General features: G+C 45.4%; 1 protein-coding gene across 1 annotated transcript; it reads left to right on the top strand.

Annotated features, from left to right (window-relative positions):
* Positions 1-337: 337 nt before the first annotated feature.
* On the top strand, positions 338-18,622 carry TYROBP (transmembrane immune signaling adaptor TYROBP). The gene is made up of 5 exons (XM_054999672.1): positions 338-508; positions 7,753-7,773; positions 9,837-9,974; positions 16,381-16,424; positions 17,698-18,622. Exons 1-5 carry the CDS (start codon positions 448-450, stop codon positions 17,761-17,763), a joined length of 330 nt encoding a protein of 109 aa, XP_054855647.1. The 5' UTR covers positions 338-447; the 3' UTR covers positions 17,764-18,622.
* Positions 18,623-19,247: the final 625 nt, after the last annotated feature.

Below are 19,247 nucleotides of genomic sequence, written 5' to 3'. Positions count from 1 at the left end.
TGCATCCAAGAACGTTTAGTTCACATGGCCAGGAACTACACCGTGATGGTTCCCCACATAGCAAGGCCTGCCATCTATCAATGTAAAGACAGGGTGGCTGAACATTTGATGCTGTGTGTGAAAAAAGATTAGACTCGAAGGTGGCACGGAGGCAGCTCCCACCAACGGAGGCCAGCATCCTCCGTCTCCTCTGTGTCCCTGCGGCGTCCTTTCCATTGGGGAAGTAGGACACTGCCCACAGTCTGTTTCCCGCCCCGTGACATCTCCCTTCCCCTTTTCTGAGGTTTCCTGCCTAAGCTAGCTCTATTACACATCTCTTGTTCTTCAAATAGATACCACTGCTGTCCCTTCAGTCTTAAGCTTCCTGTCCTTCAAGAACCCAGAATCAGCTTATCCAACCAAGGAGATTTTGGCAGGAGCTTGATCTCGAACTTGGGAACCTCTGCCATGGGTCGCCCAGGATTCCCAGTCCTCAATGTTCTGCTAGGCTTGGCTTCGGTACAGCTGGGTGAGTCAGATCAAATTCCTTCTATCAGCTCCCCTGTCTTTGATCGCCTTTTTATTTCTCGATCCCTCTTCTATCTTGCACAGGGTTGACAGACCATCCTTGGTTAAGGCAAGTTTTGTCTCTTGTGCTTTGTACTGGCTCTTGTCAGAGCTAGGAACAAACTGCGCTCATCCATTCAAAGAGAGCCCCCTATACTCTTAAGCGGGGTGTGTGCGTCACAGTGTGCTGCTGATATCTTTGCTCAGGGCTGTTGTAACCCTCCCAAAATTAGACCACACATCGGATTTTTCGTCTCATTGGACCTGATTGTCTAGAGAGGACAGCAAATGCTGGTCTGACGAGCGTTCCTTTCCGTGCAGCGTACTTGAAAGTTGATATGGTTGGGGATGGCTGGACTCTGCTTCATTTGCTGCCAGACAAAAAAGAAAAAATGTACAGCAAGCACTACAGTATGACATCATCCCATCTGATTTCATTAGGTTTTGCTTCTAATCTAATGAGCAGGGGAAGAGACATAGGGCTATCAGCCTCCATGTGGTCTGCAGTGTTCCTAGAATTATGGCTAACGTCCATACTACAATGATCCATTCTCCTGGAGAAAACCGCTGTTTTGGCAGCATCACATCCCTGCAAATCTCCCAATCCAGAGTTGGCCAACCCCTTGTACACTGGGCCAACGTCAACGGGTGGCTCTAATTGTATCGAATGGGAGTTTCCTGGGGGCCTTGGATTGGAGAGGGTATAACCCTAAGATCCCTATTGCAATCTTGACCAAACTTGGATGCTGGCTGGAGGAGAGCCTGGTAAACACTCCCTGTGAATATGGGTTCTCTAAGTGCAGCAGGGGCCGTTCTGAGCCCCACGAACCGCGAACTGGTTCGGTAATGGGAAATTTTCATTTTGGTTCATTGGTTCGGGTTCGTCGGTGGCACCAAACCATGAACCACAGGTTCATTAATTTTTTTGGGTTCGTGCCCATGTCAAGTTGTAAACATACCAAATGAGATGTTGGGTAAGGGATGGATAACGTACTATGCAAGAGATCCATGAAAGGTTTCCCCCTGTTTTACTAGTTACAGAAATACAACCGGGGGGCGGGGGGGGTGCCAATTTCATCAGCGAAAGAAGGATGTGTGAGTGTTCATTTGTGCATGAGACAGATTACTTTTGCCATTTCCCAGAACCAAAATCTTAACCCCTGGGCTGTGGTTTATTCCTGTAGGTTACTTAATAAGCATTAGGCTTGCTTGCTTGTTTTCTGCATTTTTGAAATGTTTTGCTATCCTTCCCAAAAGAATAGCTGTACAGTTTCCTTCATGAGGAAGCTTAGGTGAATCTAGATCTACAAAACAGTGAGGATAAGAAGGTTATACAACCCACCCATTTCCATCAAACTGACATTCATTTATGGTGGCATGTCATTAAAAACAAAAATTTTGAGAAATCTATTCACAGATTTGTGTATAACATTATTTGGGCCTGATTGTCATATCTTCCTCAATTCTAAAAAAAAAATACTCTTTGGCCCTAATTCTCATATCTTTCCCAATACTAAAAAGAAAAGGTGGCAAATACTGTTGATGGCAAATACTTTTTTAAAAAAAAATGCTTCAGTAAATATGACAGTTTCTAACCCAATCAGTTTTTCCGTGAATAGAAAGCTCCTCTATCAAATACATCCCAAGTAGGTATTTCTCTGCCTGTTTTTAGTTTTCCATTCATACAGCTATGGTTAAAGCAGAACATTTGGTTCCATTTGTCTTGCAAGTAGACAAGATTCTCCTCCTTATCGGCAGCCTTGGCCAGGCTGTGAAGTTTTCGCCGCCTGGTTGTCCCTGAACCGTCTCCCTGCACTCTTTCCTATCAGCTGGTCAGTTTCGCTTTGAAAGACCAAAGAAAAACTGTTGTGTCATCCAGGCACTTGCTCTATGTTTTTTACTTCCACGTCCGTAGTGATTACATGACCTCAGAAATTCCCGTCTGCCATTAAAGATGCTGCCTTTTATTTCTTAACAGGGCATCTGTGATTTTAACAGTGACTTCACGGCAAACATTTAACAGGTGAAATTTTTCCCCTGTTCCTCTTTCTTACCTGGATAGCCCAGGTGAGCCTGATCTCTTCAGATCTCAGAAGCTAAGCAGGGTCAGCCTTGGTTAGTAATTGGATGGGAGACCTTGAATGAAGACTAGGGTTGCAGAGGCAGGGAATGGCAAACCACCTCTGTTAGTCTCTTACCATGAAAACCTCACCAGGGGTCGCCATAAGTCAGCTATGACTTGACGGCACTCTCCACCACCACCACTCATCTTCCTATCAGGAAACGGACCGGTTAAATTTCATAACTGTGGCAGCACTGTAGCTGAGTGCTGGAGCATCTGCTTTGTGCACAGAAAGTTCTAGGTTCATTCCCCAGCATCTCTGGCTTTAAAAAGGATCAGGTAGCAGAAGATGGGGGAAATCTCTGAGGTCTTAGGGAGTCGCTGCAAGTTTAAGTCCGGAAACACTGGCCTTCACCGTCCAATAGTCTGATTCAGTATAAGGCAGCTTCATTTGTTTTTCCTGCAACAGGGTGAGGAAAATATTTATTTAGACCCTTACAACATCCCCCCCATACATGGAACCCCAGTACATGCCCTGAAACCCCAACTATCTCTTCCCATCTTGCAGAACGAAAATGACCTGTAGCCGTTCCATTTCCTGGCTTTGACAAGGACAAAAATAAGCTTGGCAGGATTAAATTAGAAGTTTACCCAGTCTAGCATTCTGGCCAGCCGGATGCCTCTAGGACCCTCACAAGCAGGAGAGGACAAGAGAGAGAAAGAGAGAGTGGTGCCCTGAGGTTTGTCTCTGACACCTGACAATCAGAGATAAGCTGCCTCCGATAAACGATTCCATTTTTAACTCTCAGCAAGTGTCATGAGCCCCAGGCTGATCTCGGAAAAAGTCTCTGTCTCTCTCTCTCTACTCTCTCCTGCCTCATGTCCTGAATCTGGCAAGTCACTTACAAAAAGGGTGGGAATGAGGAAATCGATAAAATATCGCAAGGGCCGGATAGAACATTCACCAGAAAACATGCGGGGAGAGTGGAAGCCAATCTAACTTTGAGAAAAGTGATGGGTTTTTTGTCTAGGTGTTTCATTTCTGTTATTTGGCTCTGTAAACACCTGCAGACATTATGAAACAATGTGCAAAACATGTTGGTAGCATGTGGCCAGTTGTAGAGCAAGGGTTAGTAGTAGGGTACACTTTGGAACCCCCCTCCCCATACAGATGCCCGCAGAATTACATTTAACTTACTGTGTATAACAGTAACAAGTAAATGTAACAGTGAGCCAAAAAACTAAAATGCAACCACAGAATTAAAATACCAAGGATTTTAAAAAGCTGTTACAAAGCTGACTTTTTCTCCAGTGAAGTACAAGGCCTCTGGTGAAATACAAGGCCTTGTTCCAGTGCCAGACTTAAGTTACCCTTTTGATAGGATGTCATCCGTTAAAAGTTCAGAAATTCTAAGCGTGGTTGTCGTTAGGTAGGCTTTACTACCTTAATTTTATTAACATACAAAGGTTCAGCAAGAAGCTGCTGTTGAATTTTTTCTAAACATGGAAGATCCAAGTGAGAAAAAAATGCTTTCAAGTCTTTTTCTACCCCTAGCATATCTTTTTCTGTGGTGAGGTAAATATTTTCTGGTGGTTTCTAAAATTGGCTTCACCGAAGAACAGTTATCTCTCCACAGAAAAATGTTAGGGGTAATAAAAAATAACTACCAAATGTCTTTTTGATGTTATCCTGCATAGTTTTTGTTGGCTTTCTAACATCTTTGGTTCAAAGTTCAGGTATTGTGAGACAACCACTTCTGTGGCCAAAAACATGAATTTGTTTGGTGACTGCTGGAACTGAGCTTTGGAGTAGAGAACTCCTCAGTTACAATTTGTGTATGATTTGTTCATATATTTGTCACATGGTTTTAAAGACATTAAAATCTAAAGTTATATAATACCTTTTATTATGACCACCGAAAGTAACACAATGCAGTGTGCAAACTACTAGTTCGAGTCGATTCCACTGTTTCATTCACAAGACTAGATATTTAAGCTTCCAAGATATGCTGTACATAGTTCTTAAAGAAAATCACATATAACCCTACAGTTCTGTTAAAAGAACTCAACAGAAAACTTCTGGTAATCGGAAGAAGGAAAAACCCCAAAATGATGTCTTTGCCATTGTAGTTGGTCTACATGATGGGTGTTATTCCCAGGAAAATGTTATTAGGATTGCGTTGTAAGGCACCTACTGGATTGTATAGCTGGGACTTAAAGAGCAAGCCTGATTTACTCAAAAGTAAGTCTCATTCAAAGGGTCTTACTCCCAAGAAAATGTTCTTAGGATTGTAGCCTCTATCATTCACATTTTATCAACAACAAAACAGTGAAAGATGAGAAATCTACACAAAAGTAAGGAGATGCCCTTGCTAATCAATCTTTTATCTACTACTATATAAAGGGTGAACCATATTGGCGAGGAGGAACCGCCTTTTATTCTAGCACAGCTGCAGGCAGTGGAAAGGCACGCCTACACTGGCTTTCCTAGCCCTGAACAGGCCAAGCTGACAGCAGAGGTGGCAATGCCCAGCACCCCCAGCCCTGACTGGAGTGCTGCAGAGGGGGCAATGCCCAGCCCAGCTGCCCTGCCATGCCCTCCCCCTGCCCAGATCGGGAGGCCCTTTCTAGAGCCCGTTGTAATTTTTTTCACAACGGCTTTGTTGCTAGTATCTTATAATCAAAGCAGCCAAATATGGCCGCCCTCAGGGAAAATCTGCCCCCTTCCCCTCAGCTGGGAGCAGCCACCTTCTGCCATCTGTATGGGTACTTGAAGACCATCTTCTAGCAATTAGGCCTAATGGAAGTTGAAGTTCTCACTATACTCTGCCGAGTACCCATTTCTGTTCTTGCAAAGTGCAATTGCAGCATCTTCAGAGACACACACTGCTGCCCTACCCTGTACTGAAATCAAAAGGAAACAGAAGAATGACTTTGACTGCAGCAGAGCTGGAGTTGATCTGAAATTAATCTCTTCCTGCTGCAAGAAAGCAGATCAGATAACACGCACATGTGAGCTACTACATCGTAACATAAAAATGCGGAGGGCGGGGAGGACCCTATTTCCAACATGGTAGGGGAATCAGACTTCTGCTCTGAGAGTGCTCCTGCAGGTCTACTTAGAATCCTACTCATTGGGGCTTACTCCCAGGAAAGTGCTCTTAGAGTAGCACTGTAAGCTTCCTACACACCACAGGATTCAGCTTGTGGAAACTGAAATCTTTGCAATAAGCAAGTGGCCCCCTGTCATTTGCTAACTTGAGTGTGCAAGAAGGCCATAAAACAGTGTGGGATTAGCAAATTTATATTAATCATATAGCTGTGATATTAAGCTAGCAAGAAGCTTAGGATGGATTCTTTATGTTTTAAGTAACTGGTCTCTGTCTTTTAGTCACCCCCACCCCCTTTCTCCCTGGTTGCACATGAGAAGAGAAAATCTGGCCTTGGACAGATAACTGAACATTCTTGGGATGCAGAGGCAGAGACAAAGGGAGAATTATAAGTTTCCCCTCCCTCCTTTTTGGAGGGAGAGAGTGTGTGTGAAAGTAACGAGTAACTACCATGGAGACAAGGAGGGTAATAAAGCTGTCGCGAGAGTGAGAAATGGAGAATAGCCTATCCATAGGTGTAAAGAGATCACAGGTTTTGTTTGAATGTGAGTTTCGTTTCTCCAAAATGATGTCATGAGCCCTTAAAAGAAGCATGTGCTCCTTTGTTCTCTGGTACATTCTAAGCTCATTTTGTAAGCTGGTACCCTATATTTGCAAATATATTCTGTTACAACAGCCCTTGTCTGTCTCATCTCTCTTTTGCTCAGAAGATTGGAAGGGGCAAAGGGAAAGAGCACTTTTTTGTGCAACAACAGCATACAATAACAAAAGACCAACACCTTGAAACTACCATAAGGTCAAAGTCAAATAAACTGTATGCTGCAGGGAAACACTTTAGGAACAGAAAAGTTGTTTTCCAGCGGTCATAACAGAGAGGCAACCAGGTAGGTCTTCCAGGGGAAGCAGGTTATCTGCACAAAGCATTGCATATGGAGTAGATCTGCTCTGGCCAGTTAAAGGGAACTTAATAGGATCTGGCACTCTCAAGGATTTTGCTTTGGTCCGGGTGTCCCCAAATTTTCCACCACAACCTCAAGCAAAACATACTATTTAACGGTAAACAGGGCAATGTTTGAATAATAGAGGGGACAAGTGCCCCCCTGTCTTTTGTGACAATCCTGTTAGTTATCCTTGGGGGGGGGGGCATGATTTCATCATGATTCATTATATTTAATCTATAATTGTGCTTTTAAAAAAATCAATGTGTTTTTATTCTGTGCATTCAAAATTTTTGTCAATGGGACTGTTACGCCCATTGTGTCCTTGCAACCTGTCTTTCAGTGTTAACTGCTTTGAGTTGGAGAAGATAAGGTGGGATATATGTTTTAATTAACTAATTAATTAAAGCCCTCCTACCAGTTAGGCAGGCCACTAAGGCAGATGACTTGACCAGGAAGAATCACTCTTCATCAGAAAATATGAGATTGAATTCAAAAGTGGGGTAATAGAATATCCCAGCCCTCACATGTGATTCAAAAAATCTATGAAAGAAGAATAGACTCTAGGGAAGCCATAACAAAACCTGTAAAATTGCCACCAGACCAGAATAATAAAATTAACCTGGTATTCCGCCGTATCTTTAAGACAGGTGTAAAGAAACCAGGAGGAGATTGGTTTCACAGCATAGAGATCAGAGCAATCACTTCTTAATGTCTGCACATCAAGTTGTTTTTTTAAATGAAAAGGACACAAGTCAGTCTCAAGAACTGGCAATCCGGTTGAGGTGGGATGTTACGGGAAGATAAATAGAAAACATTCCAGTCTCCCACCTCAAAGTTTTGCCCCTTTCTCCCTTCAAAGAAGTCCAACTCAACATCTTTACCTCCTCTGATATTTTTAGTTCCTCCGACCCTGTCCTAACCAGTGCCGTTCACTCCCATATGAGAATTCAGCCAGTTCCTGTAATCCATTTAATGATCTTCTTTCTCTCTTTCAAGGTAAACAGAGATGTAGTAGAAATGAACCTGGGTAGCAACAGCTACCCAGTGTAGAAACTAAATTCTGGGGTCAACATTCTTTTTTTTTTCCTTGTAGGAGCTGTCCAGGCGCAAGGAGGTAAGAACTATAAATAGCTCTCCACCACCACCCCTCATTATTTCCTACTTCTAACTTTGCAGAGGATACTAACAGGAGACCAGAATTCACAGCATGCCATTTTTATAGTGATATTTAAAGACTCCCATTGCTCTTGTAGGTTTCAATTCCTTTCCCAGAACTGTGTCCCTACAAATAACCACTTAAAAACACATTGGTTAATGCTACTTTCAGCTAGCATTATGACACCCTGCCTTAGTTCTTCTTGGGCTCAGAGCTTTTCTTTTTAAATGAGGTAAGCTGGCTTCCCTGCTTCTACCCTATGCCCCCCACTGAAGACTTTTGCACACACACACACACACCACAACAACATAAAGAACAAAAGGGAAGTAATAATCCCAGAGGAGCAGCTCTGTTCATCTGTGGCAGTCAAAACAATCATGCGGTACTTTAAATTTTTACTCCAACAAAAGCTTGTGTTCATTTATTTATTTAAATATTTATTTATATCCCCATTTTCCCCCAGTGGGGACCCTCAAAGCAACATACAACATCTTTTTCTCCTCCTCCATTTTATCCTCACAACAACCCTGTAAGGTAGGTTAGGCTGAGTATGTGCAGTTGGCCCAAGGTTCCTAGCAAGCTTTCATGACAAGGGTGGGGGAGATTGATACTGGGTCTCCCAGATCCTAGTCCAAAACTCTAACCACTATACAACATTGTTTCTCACGGAGTAGGGTCCACTTCCATTTCTGAAGAAGTGGACTGTGGTCTACAAAAGTTCACACTGAAATGAAATATTGTTTAGTCTTTAAGGTATCACGAGATTTGTGTTTATAAAAGTAACTCTACTGTTCTCAGTTTGCTTTCAAAAACGTCTTGCCTAATATCAGCAGTCTGTGTGGTACATACTTCCTCATCTTGTTCAGGGCACTGTGTTGGCATACAGAGAATTAAATAGCAAGCCTAAAGGCGACACTTGCTAAATCTGTTGACTTATGGTTGGGTCCCTTCAATCTATGGTGAACAGGCTCCCAGTGTTTGTTCGCACCCAATCAAAATTCCTTTTTAAAAAGATCCTACATAGTTTTGCTTCTCATGGGCACATTTCCTAAAGAGGTGTAGAATGGGATGGTATAGCCATGGTCATCTAGCCTGACCCCTTGGATAGTGCAAGACACCAGCAGTTAGAATATCCCTAACTAATAGCTGACCCGGTTAAAACACTTCCATTGAAGAAGTTCCGCCAGCATCTTCCAAGGCAATTTAGTCCACTCTTGCACAGCTCTTATCGTTAGGAAATTCTCCCCAATACCCAAACTAAATCAGCTATCCTTTAATTTAAATCCATTATTCCTAGTGTTATCCTCAGGAACAACAGGCTTATACCATCTGTCAAGCAACACTTGAAGTACCTTCAGGTACTATCATGTCTCCTCTTCACTGTCTCTTATTTAAATGAAATGTCAACCTTTTGAGCTTCATTTCTGAGCCCTTAAGCCAACGGTGCAACCAACGTGGTGCTCACTTATGTGGTGCCCATGTTTCTGAATCAAAAAGAGTCCAGTAGCACCTTTAAGACTAACCAATTTTATTTTAGCATAAGCTTTCGAGAATCAAGTTCTCTTCTTCAGATGCCTGATACAGAGACTGGCATCTGAAGAAGAGAACTTGATTCTCGAAAGCTTATGCTAAAATAAAATTGGTTAGTCTTAAAGGTGCTACTGGACTCTTTTTGATTTTGCTACCACAGACTAACACGGCTAACTTCTCTGCATCTATGACCATGTTTCTGAAGACTCCAAAAGGCATCCTTTTTGGTTCTGTAGGGAACACCCATTAGGGAATAACTCTTCATCATAGGAGGACACTTGGCTTAGAACCTCTCAATATTTTCTATTTGCCTCCTCACAGCAGCCATTTTGTGCTTGGTCCCACCTCCCATGGCAGCCATTTTGTGGCTACCCTTTCTCAACCTTCCAACAGTGTCCACAGGCTCAACAAAGGACCCCACTGCCCTGATCGTTCTGGTTGCTATCCCAGAATTCTGTATATCTTATGACTTTTCCTCTCTTTTTTGTTAGACTGTAGCAACTGCTACCACCTAAGTCCAGGTGCCATCGCAGGCGTGGTGCTGGGAGACCTGCTGCTGACTTTGCTCATTGCAGTGGCTGTGTACTACGTGGCTACCTGCTTCTACAAACGCCAGCTGGCCAGCAGTGGTGAGGAGGCTTAGGTTTACTGTTTCCCTGTTGTGTTTTTGACCATCCCCTGAGGAGAAATGCAGATGGTTTATAGTTTGGGCTGCCATTCCCCCAGTAATGGCAGGGTATCCCCCTGTGCCAGCCAGTATTTCATGCCTGCCGCCACTCAGCTGGCTGGTTGTGGGAGAAATGGCAGGAAGCTGGGAGGATGACAGGCAGCACTCCAGCATTCTGATGTTACTTTCCATTCAAGTTTTGCCCAAATGCCAGAGCATTCCTGGGGTCCCCCAGCAATTCATTGACATCCCTCCTGGGCAGGGCCAGTGCATCCATGGGGGCGGATCCGGCAGCCACCTCGTGCGCTGAGGTGCCGGAGGGAGTGCCAGGGGTGGGGGGCACACTGCGGAGCTGGTGGCAGCAGCACTGGCAGCTGAGCAGAAGGGCTGGGAAGCTGCCCACATGCAGCCACAGCTGCCTGCCACACCTGGCCCGCAGCTGCTGTGCCCGGTCAGGAATGCTAGCAGCGGCAGTGCAGGGCAGACTCCCAGCCCTTCCACTCAGTTGTCCCATGCTGCCACCACCACCTGCATGCAGCTGCAGGCCAGGCACAGCAGGCAGACGGAGCAGTGCGGGACAACTAAGCAGGAGGGCTAGGAGTCCACCCGCGTGCCATCCCAGCTGCCTGCCACACCAATGGGGTCAGCTCGCAGTGGCATGCTGCGTGATGACATCACATGCAGTGATGTCATCACGCAGTCTGGATGCAAGTGCACAAGCACTTTGCGTGCGTGAGTGGGGGCAGCAACAGCCCTGAAGCTGCCCCTGGCCTCAGGCACCAGAAACTCTGGCACCAGCCCTGCTCCTGGGCACATGGGGAGTGATGTCAGCAGCATGTTGTCAGTGACATCATTACATCACCAGTGAGGGCTCCCCACTGTTTCCAGTCCTGTCTAACAACCTTATTAAAAATAGGTCTGTGAGAGATAAAGAGAAAAGGGGGGTACAATGTGAACCCTGATCATGGTAGCTGAGAAACACAACACATTGACAACTCATACTATACCAGGGATAGACAATCCCAGGAACACAAGCCAAACATGAGCATCAAGCCCATTTCGCTTGGCATAGAGGGACAATTCTCCACTCAAGAAAACAAGGAATCCCTGAGGAACTGTTAGCAATGCTGGGACCGGCAGCATGGGAGAAACTAATGAGTATGAAGTATGATTTTCATTACCTCCTGGATACTCACCACTTTCAGTAGTGTTGCTGGATCTGCGAGTCCTGACAAATCCCAGGAGCATTTCAGGGTGGAGCATGAGGAGGAGGAATGCCATGCAATGTGGCAACATCATTTCCAGATGAAAACCCAGAAGTGGTGTCACCATGATGCACAGCACTCTAGGAATTCTCCCAATCTCTATGGTAAAGACTTGGAGATTGGAGAAATTCCTAGAGTGTCATGAATGCAGAGGCCGGAAGTGACATTTGTCAGGGCTTGCCGCGACTGCCGCTGGGCGTGGCACTGGGCGGTCTGCTCCTGACGTCACAGGGGGGCCAGGGATTCTGCAGGACCCTGCTCTGTGGAAGGAGGGGCGGTATACCTCACCCAGACTCCCTCTCAGTCCACTCGCTGGCCTGCTCAACCTGGCCTGCTTACCCCCTGCATCCTCCTTCACCTCCTTCCAGAACTCTCCCCCAAGCCTCCACCCTTGCATCCTACTGCTCTCACTCCACATGATCACTCCTCACTCACACCCACCACCCCAGAGCTCTTCCTAGCCACCTTATATAGGGCTTCCTTTCCCCGCCCCGCCCTCCTTCTAGGCTTGTGCCATCTCCTGACTTGGCCCAGCTGTGCCTTCCCTCAGGTGTTTCCCTCCTACCACTAATCCCTTCTTGGCTTCCTTGCCTTGCTGGCAGGGTGGGATTGAATGCAAGCCATCCCCGGCTGAGGTCTCCTTGGCCTTGCTCATGAGGAGCTGCCCCAGCCGGCTTCGGTGCTGCTGAGCCTGCCTGGCCTTGCTCACGAGGAGCTGCCCCAGCCGGCTTCTGTGCTGCTGAGCCTGCCTGGCCTTGCTCACGAGGAGCTGCCCCAGCTGGCTTCTGTGCTGCTGAGCCTGGCCGGCCTTGCTCGCGAGGAGCTGCCCTGGCCAGCTTCAGTGCTGCCTGTTGGTTGATGCCGGACGGGGCTACCCATCTCCTCCCCCAGAATGCCTGTGGCAGCTCCACCTGGAGGGGCTTGGCTCCTAGCACCTCCTGAGCCAGGCTGCTGTTGTCTAGCCAGGGTGTGGCTCTGGGCTGTAGTGGCTGCTTCTCCTCCTTGGAAGGTAAGGGCTTTGTTTGGGCTATTGCTGTGTCCCTATTCCCGCTGCCTTGGCCCTTTTCCTCTAGCCTGCTTAGCCCCCTCTCCTCCCCCTGGGGGGTGGGACTAGCTGGCCTCTCCCTGCTCCCTCCAGCCTTCTGAGGCTTTGGCCTTTCTCCCCTTCCCCCTGGAGCAGGCAGGTTCTGGCTCTGTTTGCCAGACAGAGCGGTTGAACTGCTGTCTCCCGGCTGCCCCCTGCCGCTGCCTGTCAGCAAGTCCGGGGGCTGGGCTGCTGACCCCGGACAACATTATCATGTCCATGATTTTATCCTCTCCTCCCATTTTCTCCCACTACAAGAGTGGGGCAGATCCAGTAGGTGTCGGAGACTATCCATTACAGTGAGCTACCTGGGAAGCTTCGCTGTCAGCCAGGTTTAAAGCGCAGGCTTCACCACCAGATCTTGGCTTGCTCCCAGTGTGTCCTGCCAAGTACAAATGGCATATCTCTCCCTTCTTTTTTCTTTATTTACCAGCACACCTTATTCTTCATAGGTAGAAACTAGGGATGAGGTCAGCGCTTGCACTCAAAATGTTGCCTTCCACTGTAGAAGTACATCTGCTGGGAGAGTGCAAACTTTCAGGCGTCACAGAACTGGACAGAATGGATTTCCTGTGCTGCTGCTTGTTTAATCTCTCCTCTATATCAGAAATAGAGATAAGCATTGCTACCCAGCTAAATTCTACAGACCAATCCGTGCTCTGCTCCCCCTCCTCCAGCCGTTTGACAGTGGGATTTCTGTAGACAGTCCTGGTGGTCGGAAATTGGATCAATTCCTTTTGTAGAGCCTCCAAAGGGTGCTGCAAAGCCTCCAGCCTCCAAAGGGTGCTGCAAAGACTGCAGTCTCAATAACAGAATGCTGTGCGTCCCCGAAGTCCAACCTATACCACAGCAATTCTCATGGGAGTGCCAGATTTGCTACAATCTCTCTTTCAAACTAAGCTGATGGGTAGGGTTGCCAGCTCCAGAGTGGGAAATTCCTGGAGATTTGGGGAGTGGCGCCTGGAGAGGGCAGGGTTTGGGGAGGCAAGGGACATCAGCAGGGTATAATGCCGTACAGTCCATATTCCAAAGTAGCCATTTTCTCCAGGAGAACTGATCTCTATGGGCTGGAGAGCAGTTGTAATTCCAGAAGATCTCCAGCTGCAACCTGGAGGCTGGCAACCCTGTGAATGAGAGATGGGAAATAGGCAGAAGTGAAGGGAATGGTGGCACCCTGGATGCAGATGGGAAAGTGAGACAAGATGTCTTGCAGTTTAAAAGGATGAGTCATGTTGTTAACCATGAGTTTTAAACAGTTTAAAACAAGGGACAGAAGCGTGCACGCAGCAATAAGCTGTTTCAATCTCTGTACTTGAAAAAAATGGTATTATTGGGATTCAGGTCTTAGGAATGGGATCTATATCGTTATTCTGGAGTATTTGAGTCCCCACTACTGTTTCAGTATTTGGATTCAGGGTTTTTGTTTTTTTTTCAGAATTCCAAAATGTTTTGAGTCCATTATTCCCTATGCAGGAACTCGTTTTGGTGGGGTGGTCCCATTGGAGGGAAGCCCCCCATTCCATCAACCTTCTAGGACTCTTCCTGGTGGCCTTAATTTCCAATCTTATGCTGTGTACTGGTGGTAGGTCCCAAGAATACGGACAGATAGCATGGATCTACATTCTATTTCTGGTATTTCCCAAAATAGACTAAGACTGCAGGTTGCTCCGTTGGCCATACAAACAAACATTTCCAGAAATGAAAGTCGTATTGAGAGCAATCCTAAGAAGCTCTTTTCAGAAGTTCCATTTTTTACAGTGTAGTTTATTCCCAGCTATCATATCTTTTTATTACTGTGTAGACCCTTACCATTCATGGGGGATACATTGTCACAATCTCCATGAATGGTGACATCTTTGAATTTTGGTAGGGGGAGGCAAAATAATCAAATATTCCACAACATTTAACGATGTGATATTTCCAGTGATGATGAGGTGAGAATAAAACAGTCTGGAGACTGTATCATATGATAGGACTGAGAATAAATGAAATCATAAATCACAGATCTGCAGCTTCCAAGGGTTTACTGTTGAGCCAACCAAAATATCACAAAACAGTGTTGGTGCAAGCTTTTAACAGCAGCATGCAACACTATGAGATCCTTTGAGTTCTCTAGAATTCCCACCAACACCTTTCTTTCTTTCTTTTTCTTTGGAACATTCAGCCTAAGGAAGAGTTCTGTGGTAAAGCTTAAAGTTTTGTGATTGTTTGGATGTTCTGAATAAAAAAAGTATTGCACATCTTTCTTTCCTGGCATTCTTGTGTAACTGCATTTGTTCATGTTCATCTCCTTCCCTCTCTGCTGCCTTCCTTTCCACCTGAGCTTGCCTCCCTGATGTCTAAATTTAGAGTGTACGCTTCTCACAGCAGGAACTTGGCTTACTTGTGTGCTTTTGCTTCTGGCAGTCTCATGTGCCATGAATGCAAAAACTCCTTGGTCCAATTCCTGGCATCTCCAGGTACAAGAGCTGTGAAAGATCACCGGAGAGTAGGTGCCAAGGCTCTGGCTCAGGGCTAAGCTACAAGTGACAAATGACACAGGATGGACACTTGTCAGCTTCCCTCAAGTTTTGATGGGAAATGTAGGCATCCTGGTCTTGCAGCTTGGCTCTTCAACTGCTGTCCAATGGACTTTTCAACTGTCACTTGTCCAACATTCTGCCAAGCTGCCTACATTTCCCATCAAAACTTGAGGGAAGCTGACAAGTGTCCAACCTGTGTCAGGCATCACTTGTAGTTTGGCTCTCAATGACAGAGCACCAGCTTTGCATGCAAGTCCCAGGTTCAGTTCACAGCATTTCCAGTTAAAAGGATCAAGTAGTTGGTAATGTGAAAAAGACCAAGAAGTTTCTGCCTGTCATGGTACCCAAGACTGACCTTGATAAACCAATGTTCTGACTCAGTATAAGACATCTTCATGTGGTCTTGTTGAGGACAGAGGTCATGGCTCAGTGGTAGAACATATGTATTGTGTGCAGAAGGCTCCAGGTTCAATCCCCTGCATCTCCAGTTAAAATATCACATGGGAGGTGATGTGAAAGGACCTCCCTCTGAGACTCTGAAGAGCTGTTGCCAGCCAGTGTAGACAATACTAACCTTAATAGACCAATAGTCTGACTCAATGTAAGGTAGCTTCATGCAGTTTTGTTAAAGGGAGGGACCATGTCTCAGTGGAAGTACATCTGTTTGACATCTGTCCCAGGTTCAGTTCTCCTAAAAGGATTGGGTAGGATGTGATGTGATGTGATGTGAAAGACCTCAACCAGATACCCTGAAAATCTGCTGCCAGTCTGAGTAGGCAATACTGACCTTGATGGGCCAATGAGATGACTCAGTGGAAGGCAGCCACATGTGTTCACTCACAGTAGGAAATAGAGTAATTACTCAGTAGTAGGTGGCTTCATGCCCTGACCTGGATAGCCCAAGTAAGCCCAATTTCGTCATATCTCCAAAGTTAAGCAGGGTTCGCCTTGGTTAGTAATTGGATGGGAGACCACCAAAGAAGAGGAGGGTTGCAGAGGCAGGCAATGGCAAACCATCTCTGAAAACCCCAACAGAGGTCACCATAAGTCAACACTTTCTACCACCACAGGCAGCTTCATATAAGCGTATATGATTGATGGTGTTTGTTGTTGTTGTTGATGATGATGATGATGATGATGATGATGATATATCCAATAGCCACAGGGGCCTTCCATGCAAACCGAAAAATCTGCCCAAAGTATGGGTTTTTGCAAATTGGTGATACCCTACAAGTACAGGGAAAGGGGATTAAACAAAACCAAAGTAGTTCAACAATGCTGAGATCTGACAAGACCGCATCATGAGATCTCACCCTTGTGAGGCATTTGCCAAATCTAGCCCAAAACACAGAACCAAAGAGTTTTATATCTACAGATGGGGGAATGAGTTGCAAAGAGAAATGCTGAAAAGAAAGGGCTGTTTCAGTCCCTTCCTGTATCTTTGGTTTTTCTCCACTGATCTAGACCTGTGTCTTACTCTTCTTTTATTCCCAATAGACCTCAAGAAGTCACGCACAGCAGAGACTGAGTCCCCCTATCAGGTGAGTGTGGCATGGTGCCCATAAACATTGACCTTTTGATTCATCTGCCCCCCCCCTATCATTATCTTCCGCCGGTGAGTAAAGGCTTTTCTTTTTTTTAAATCTGAGCTGCCTTGAGGGCTCTGATTGGGTGGAAAGACAGGGTAGAAGTGTTTTAAATAAATAAATAAAATGAATCTGGATGGCTACTGTTGACAATGAGAGTTGATGTTTGGCCTGACCAGCAGGACTCTCAAAGGATTCCCCAAGGAGAAGGAATGGCTGTTAAACAAGGCCGTTTCCACAGATCCTTATAGGCACAGCTCACCCACACAACTCAGGGTTCCACACATCTCAGTTTGCAAAATGTTTTCAGGCTGTTTTTCTACAGTTTTTTAGATGTTTTGTCTGGGACCTCACTTTTCCTGGTATTTTCTTTTGCTGCGGGTTGATGGAGCCCTTCTTCTGCGTTCTTTGGCATGTGAATAGTTTAAGCACTCTGAGGAATCCTCTGATCACTGCCCAGCTCCTCCCCTGAAGCTCTCAGCATGTGATCGCGCATGTGCAGAGTGAAAAAAAAATATTTGAAAGGGAGGCGGGTTACAATTAGAGATGGGCACAAACCGGAAAAAAACCAAACCATGTGGTTTGCGGTTCGTCAGATTTCACGAACGATGAACTTTCACGAACCTGCCCCTGGTTTGTGAATCGGTTTGTTTGATTCATGAAAACGTCAAATCCAGGGGTCAGAAAATTATCACTACCAGGTCAGCAGCAGGTCACTTCCGGGCCAGCAGAAGTTCTCTTCCAGGTCAGCAGAAGGTCTGCAGGAAGTCCATCCCCTGTTGCCTAGGAAACTGATTGATTGGCACCAGGCTGTCTGCAGTGACAAACCAAAAAACCAAACAAACAAACCAGCCTAAAAGTTCATGACAGTTCGTCAGAAATGGAATCTGACGAACCATGGTTCACGAACCACGAGCCAGCCTGGTTCATGCTTAATTTTGATTTGTATTTCAGTTTGTGCCCATCTCTAGTTACAATAATGAAAGTGCCAGACCTCTCCTCCCCAAACACTTTTGTATGAACTCTGGAGGCTGTCCTGTGACCTCAAAGTGCAAAGTAAGCACTTTGGGGGAGTGTGTGTGGAGGCTGAGTTTTTGGAGCAACACAGCAAAACACAACAATAAGCAAGAAAAAGATGGAAATGACCAGCTCTGTGGAAACGGCCCAAGTTAAACATTGACAACTAGCTGTATCATTCCTAACCCTATGCTAATTTCTTGTTTCACAGGAACTTGATGCACGTGGACTGGATCTTTACAGTGAACTGAAAAATTCAAGAAGCAATTTCAAATGATCTTCTTACTCCAGGCTGGGGTTTTTTTTCTTGGGGGGAGGGGTTGAGCAAGTGGCTTCTAAATATATGACATCTGTGCCAGCTACTATTCAGAGATCTCTAATGTCTCCAAGCAAACTCCTTTTCCCAAAAGAAAAGCCTGCTCAGAAGCTGTCCTTCAAGACAGGCTGTAACTGTGAACATTCATTTAATTCTTTTAATTGTGATCCTGCACTGAGGTCTTGCTGCGTCTGATCTGTTTGAGGATGTCTCTGCACAGGTCCATTGCAATGGCTGTAGAGATATCACTGGATACAGCACACTGGGTGAGGGGCCATGGCTCAGTGGAAGAGCATCAGCTTGGTAACTGATGGACTCAGTGTCCATTGTCTCTCAGACCCTGTTCATAATACTGGTGGCAGCCATGCCAGCCTACCTTACAAGGCTGTTGTAAAGATCGTGACAATAATATAGAAATGGATATTCAGATTCAAGTGATATTATTGCAAGGAAACATGCCTTGCTCAGTTCAGATTTATATCAATAGGATTTGAACATCTAGAGAACATCCTACACTGCAGTACCCTTTAATGTAGAATAGGTGTTTGGGAATGGAAGGGGGTGTGTTTTTTGCTTCACATTTGTGACTGGTTTTGCACATTCATTTGTTTTTGCTTCGTTGTTTTCCCTCAAGTATTCTGAATTGTACAAAGTTGGTTCTTCGCATTATTCGGTTTTCTTTGCTGCTTTGTTTCCTGTGGGTGGGAAGGAACCCTGGGTTTGCATGATGCTGAATGTTCATCAGAACAAACGTACGCTGTAAGAAAATGTTCTACCACATGTTCTACCACGTGGATTTTATTAAAGAGATACATGTGTGTGAGTGTGTCTGTGTAGGCATACATGTAATTTTTATTTTACTTCATTTGTACTCCACCTCTCTTCCCAGTGAGTGGTTTACATCATTCTCCTCTCCTCCATTTTATCCTCACAACAACCCTGTGAGGTAGGTTATTCTGAGAGTGTGTGACTGGCCCAAGGTCACCCAGTAAGCTCCCCTGACAGAGTAGGGGATTTGAACCTGGGTCTCCCAGATTCTAACCCAGCACTCTAACCACTTCCTAAGACTGGCATGCATATATGTATTTCCCAATTTGTTCAAAGCAGCTTACAAGTATGAATGCAGGGTTTTTTTAATAATTTTTTTTCAGCTCATTAAACCAAAATAAACAAGGGAGGGGACAGCTATGGCTGTAACAGGAACCAGTAAGATGCAAAGCAGCCTATTAAAACCATTTAAAATGACAAACAAGATGGGTTGAAATCACTGGCGGAAGTCATCAGTTAAACAATCACAAAATAAATCATACGCTCATGTAAAACAGAAGCATAAAAGCTGACCAGGTGGATTTTGCAAGGGAGAGAGTTCCGTAACTGTGTTGCCATTGTTGACAAGGAATTATCACTCTCAGAAGAGGACCCCTGAACCTATGAAGCTTCCTTAT

Source organism: Eublepharis macularius, chromosome 15, assembly GCF_028583425.1.
Source record: "Eublepharis macularius isolate TG4126 chromosome 15, MPM_Emac_v1.0, whole genome shotgun sequence".
NCBI classification, from domain to species: domain Eukaryota; kingdom Metazoa; phylum Chordata; class Lepidosauria; order Squamata; family Eublepharidae; genus Eublepharis; species Eublepharis macularius.
Note: the sequence above shows the minus strand (reverse complement) of the source record. Positions and strands in the feature narration are given on the sequence as shown.

Coding starts and splice junctions, on each gene's coding strand:
- TYROBP (XM_054999672.1), top strand. CDS start 448: ATGGGTCGCCCAGGATTCCCAGTCCTCAATGTTCTGCTAGGCTTGGCT. Junction 509..7,752: donor CTTGGCTTCGGTACAGCTGG/GTGAGTCAGATC, acceptor TTTTCCTTGTAG/GAGCTGTCCAGGCGCAAGGA. Junction 16,425..17,697: donor AGACTGAGTCCCCCTATCAG/GTGAGTGTGGCA, acceptor CTTGTTTCACAG/GAACTTGATGCACGTGGACT.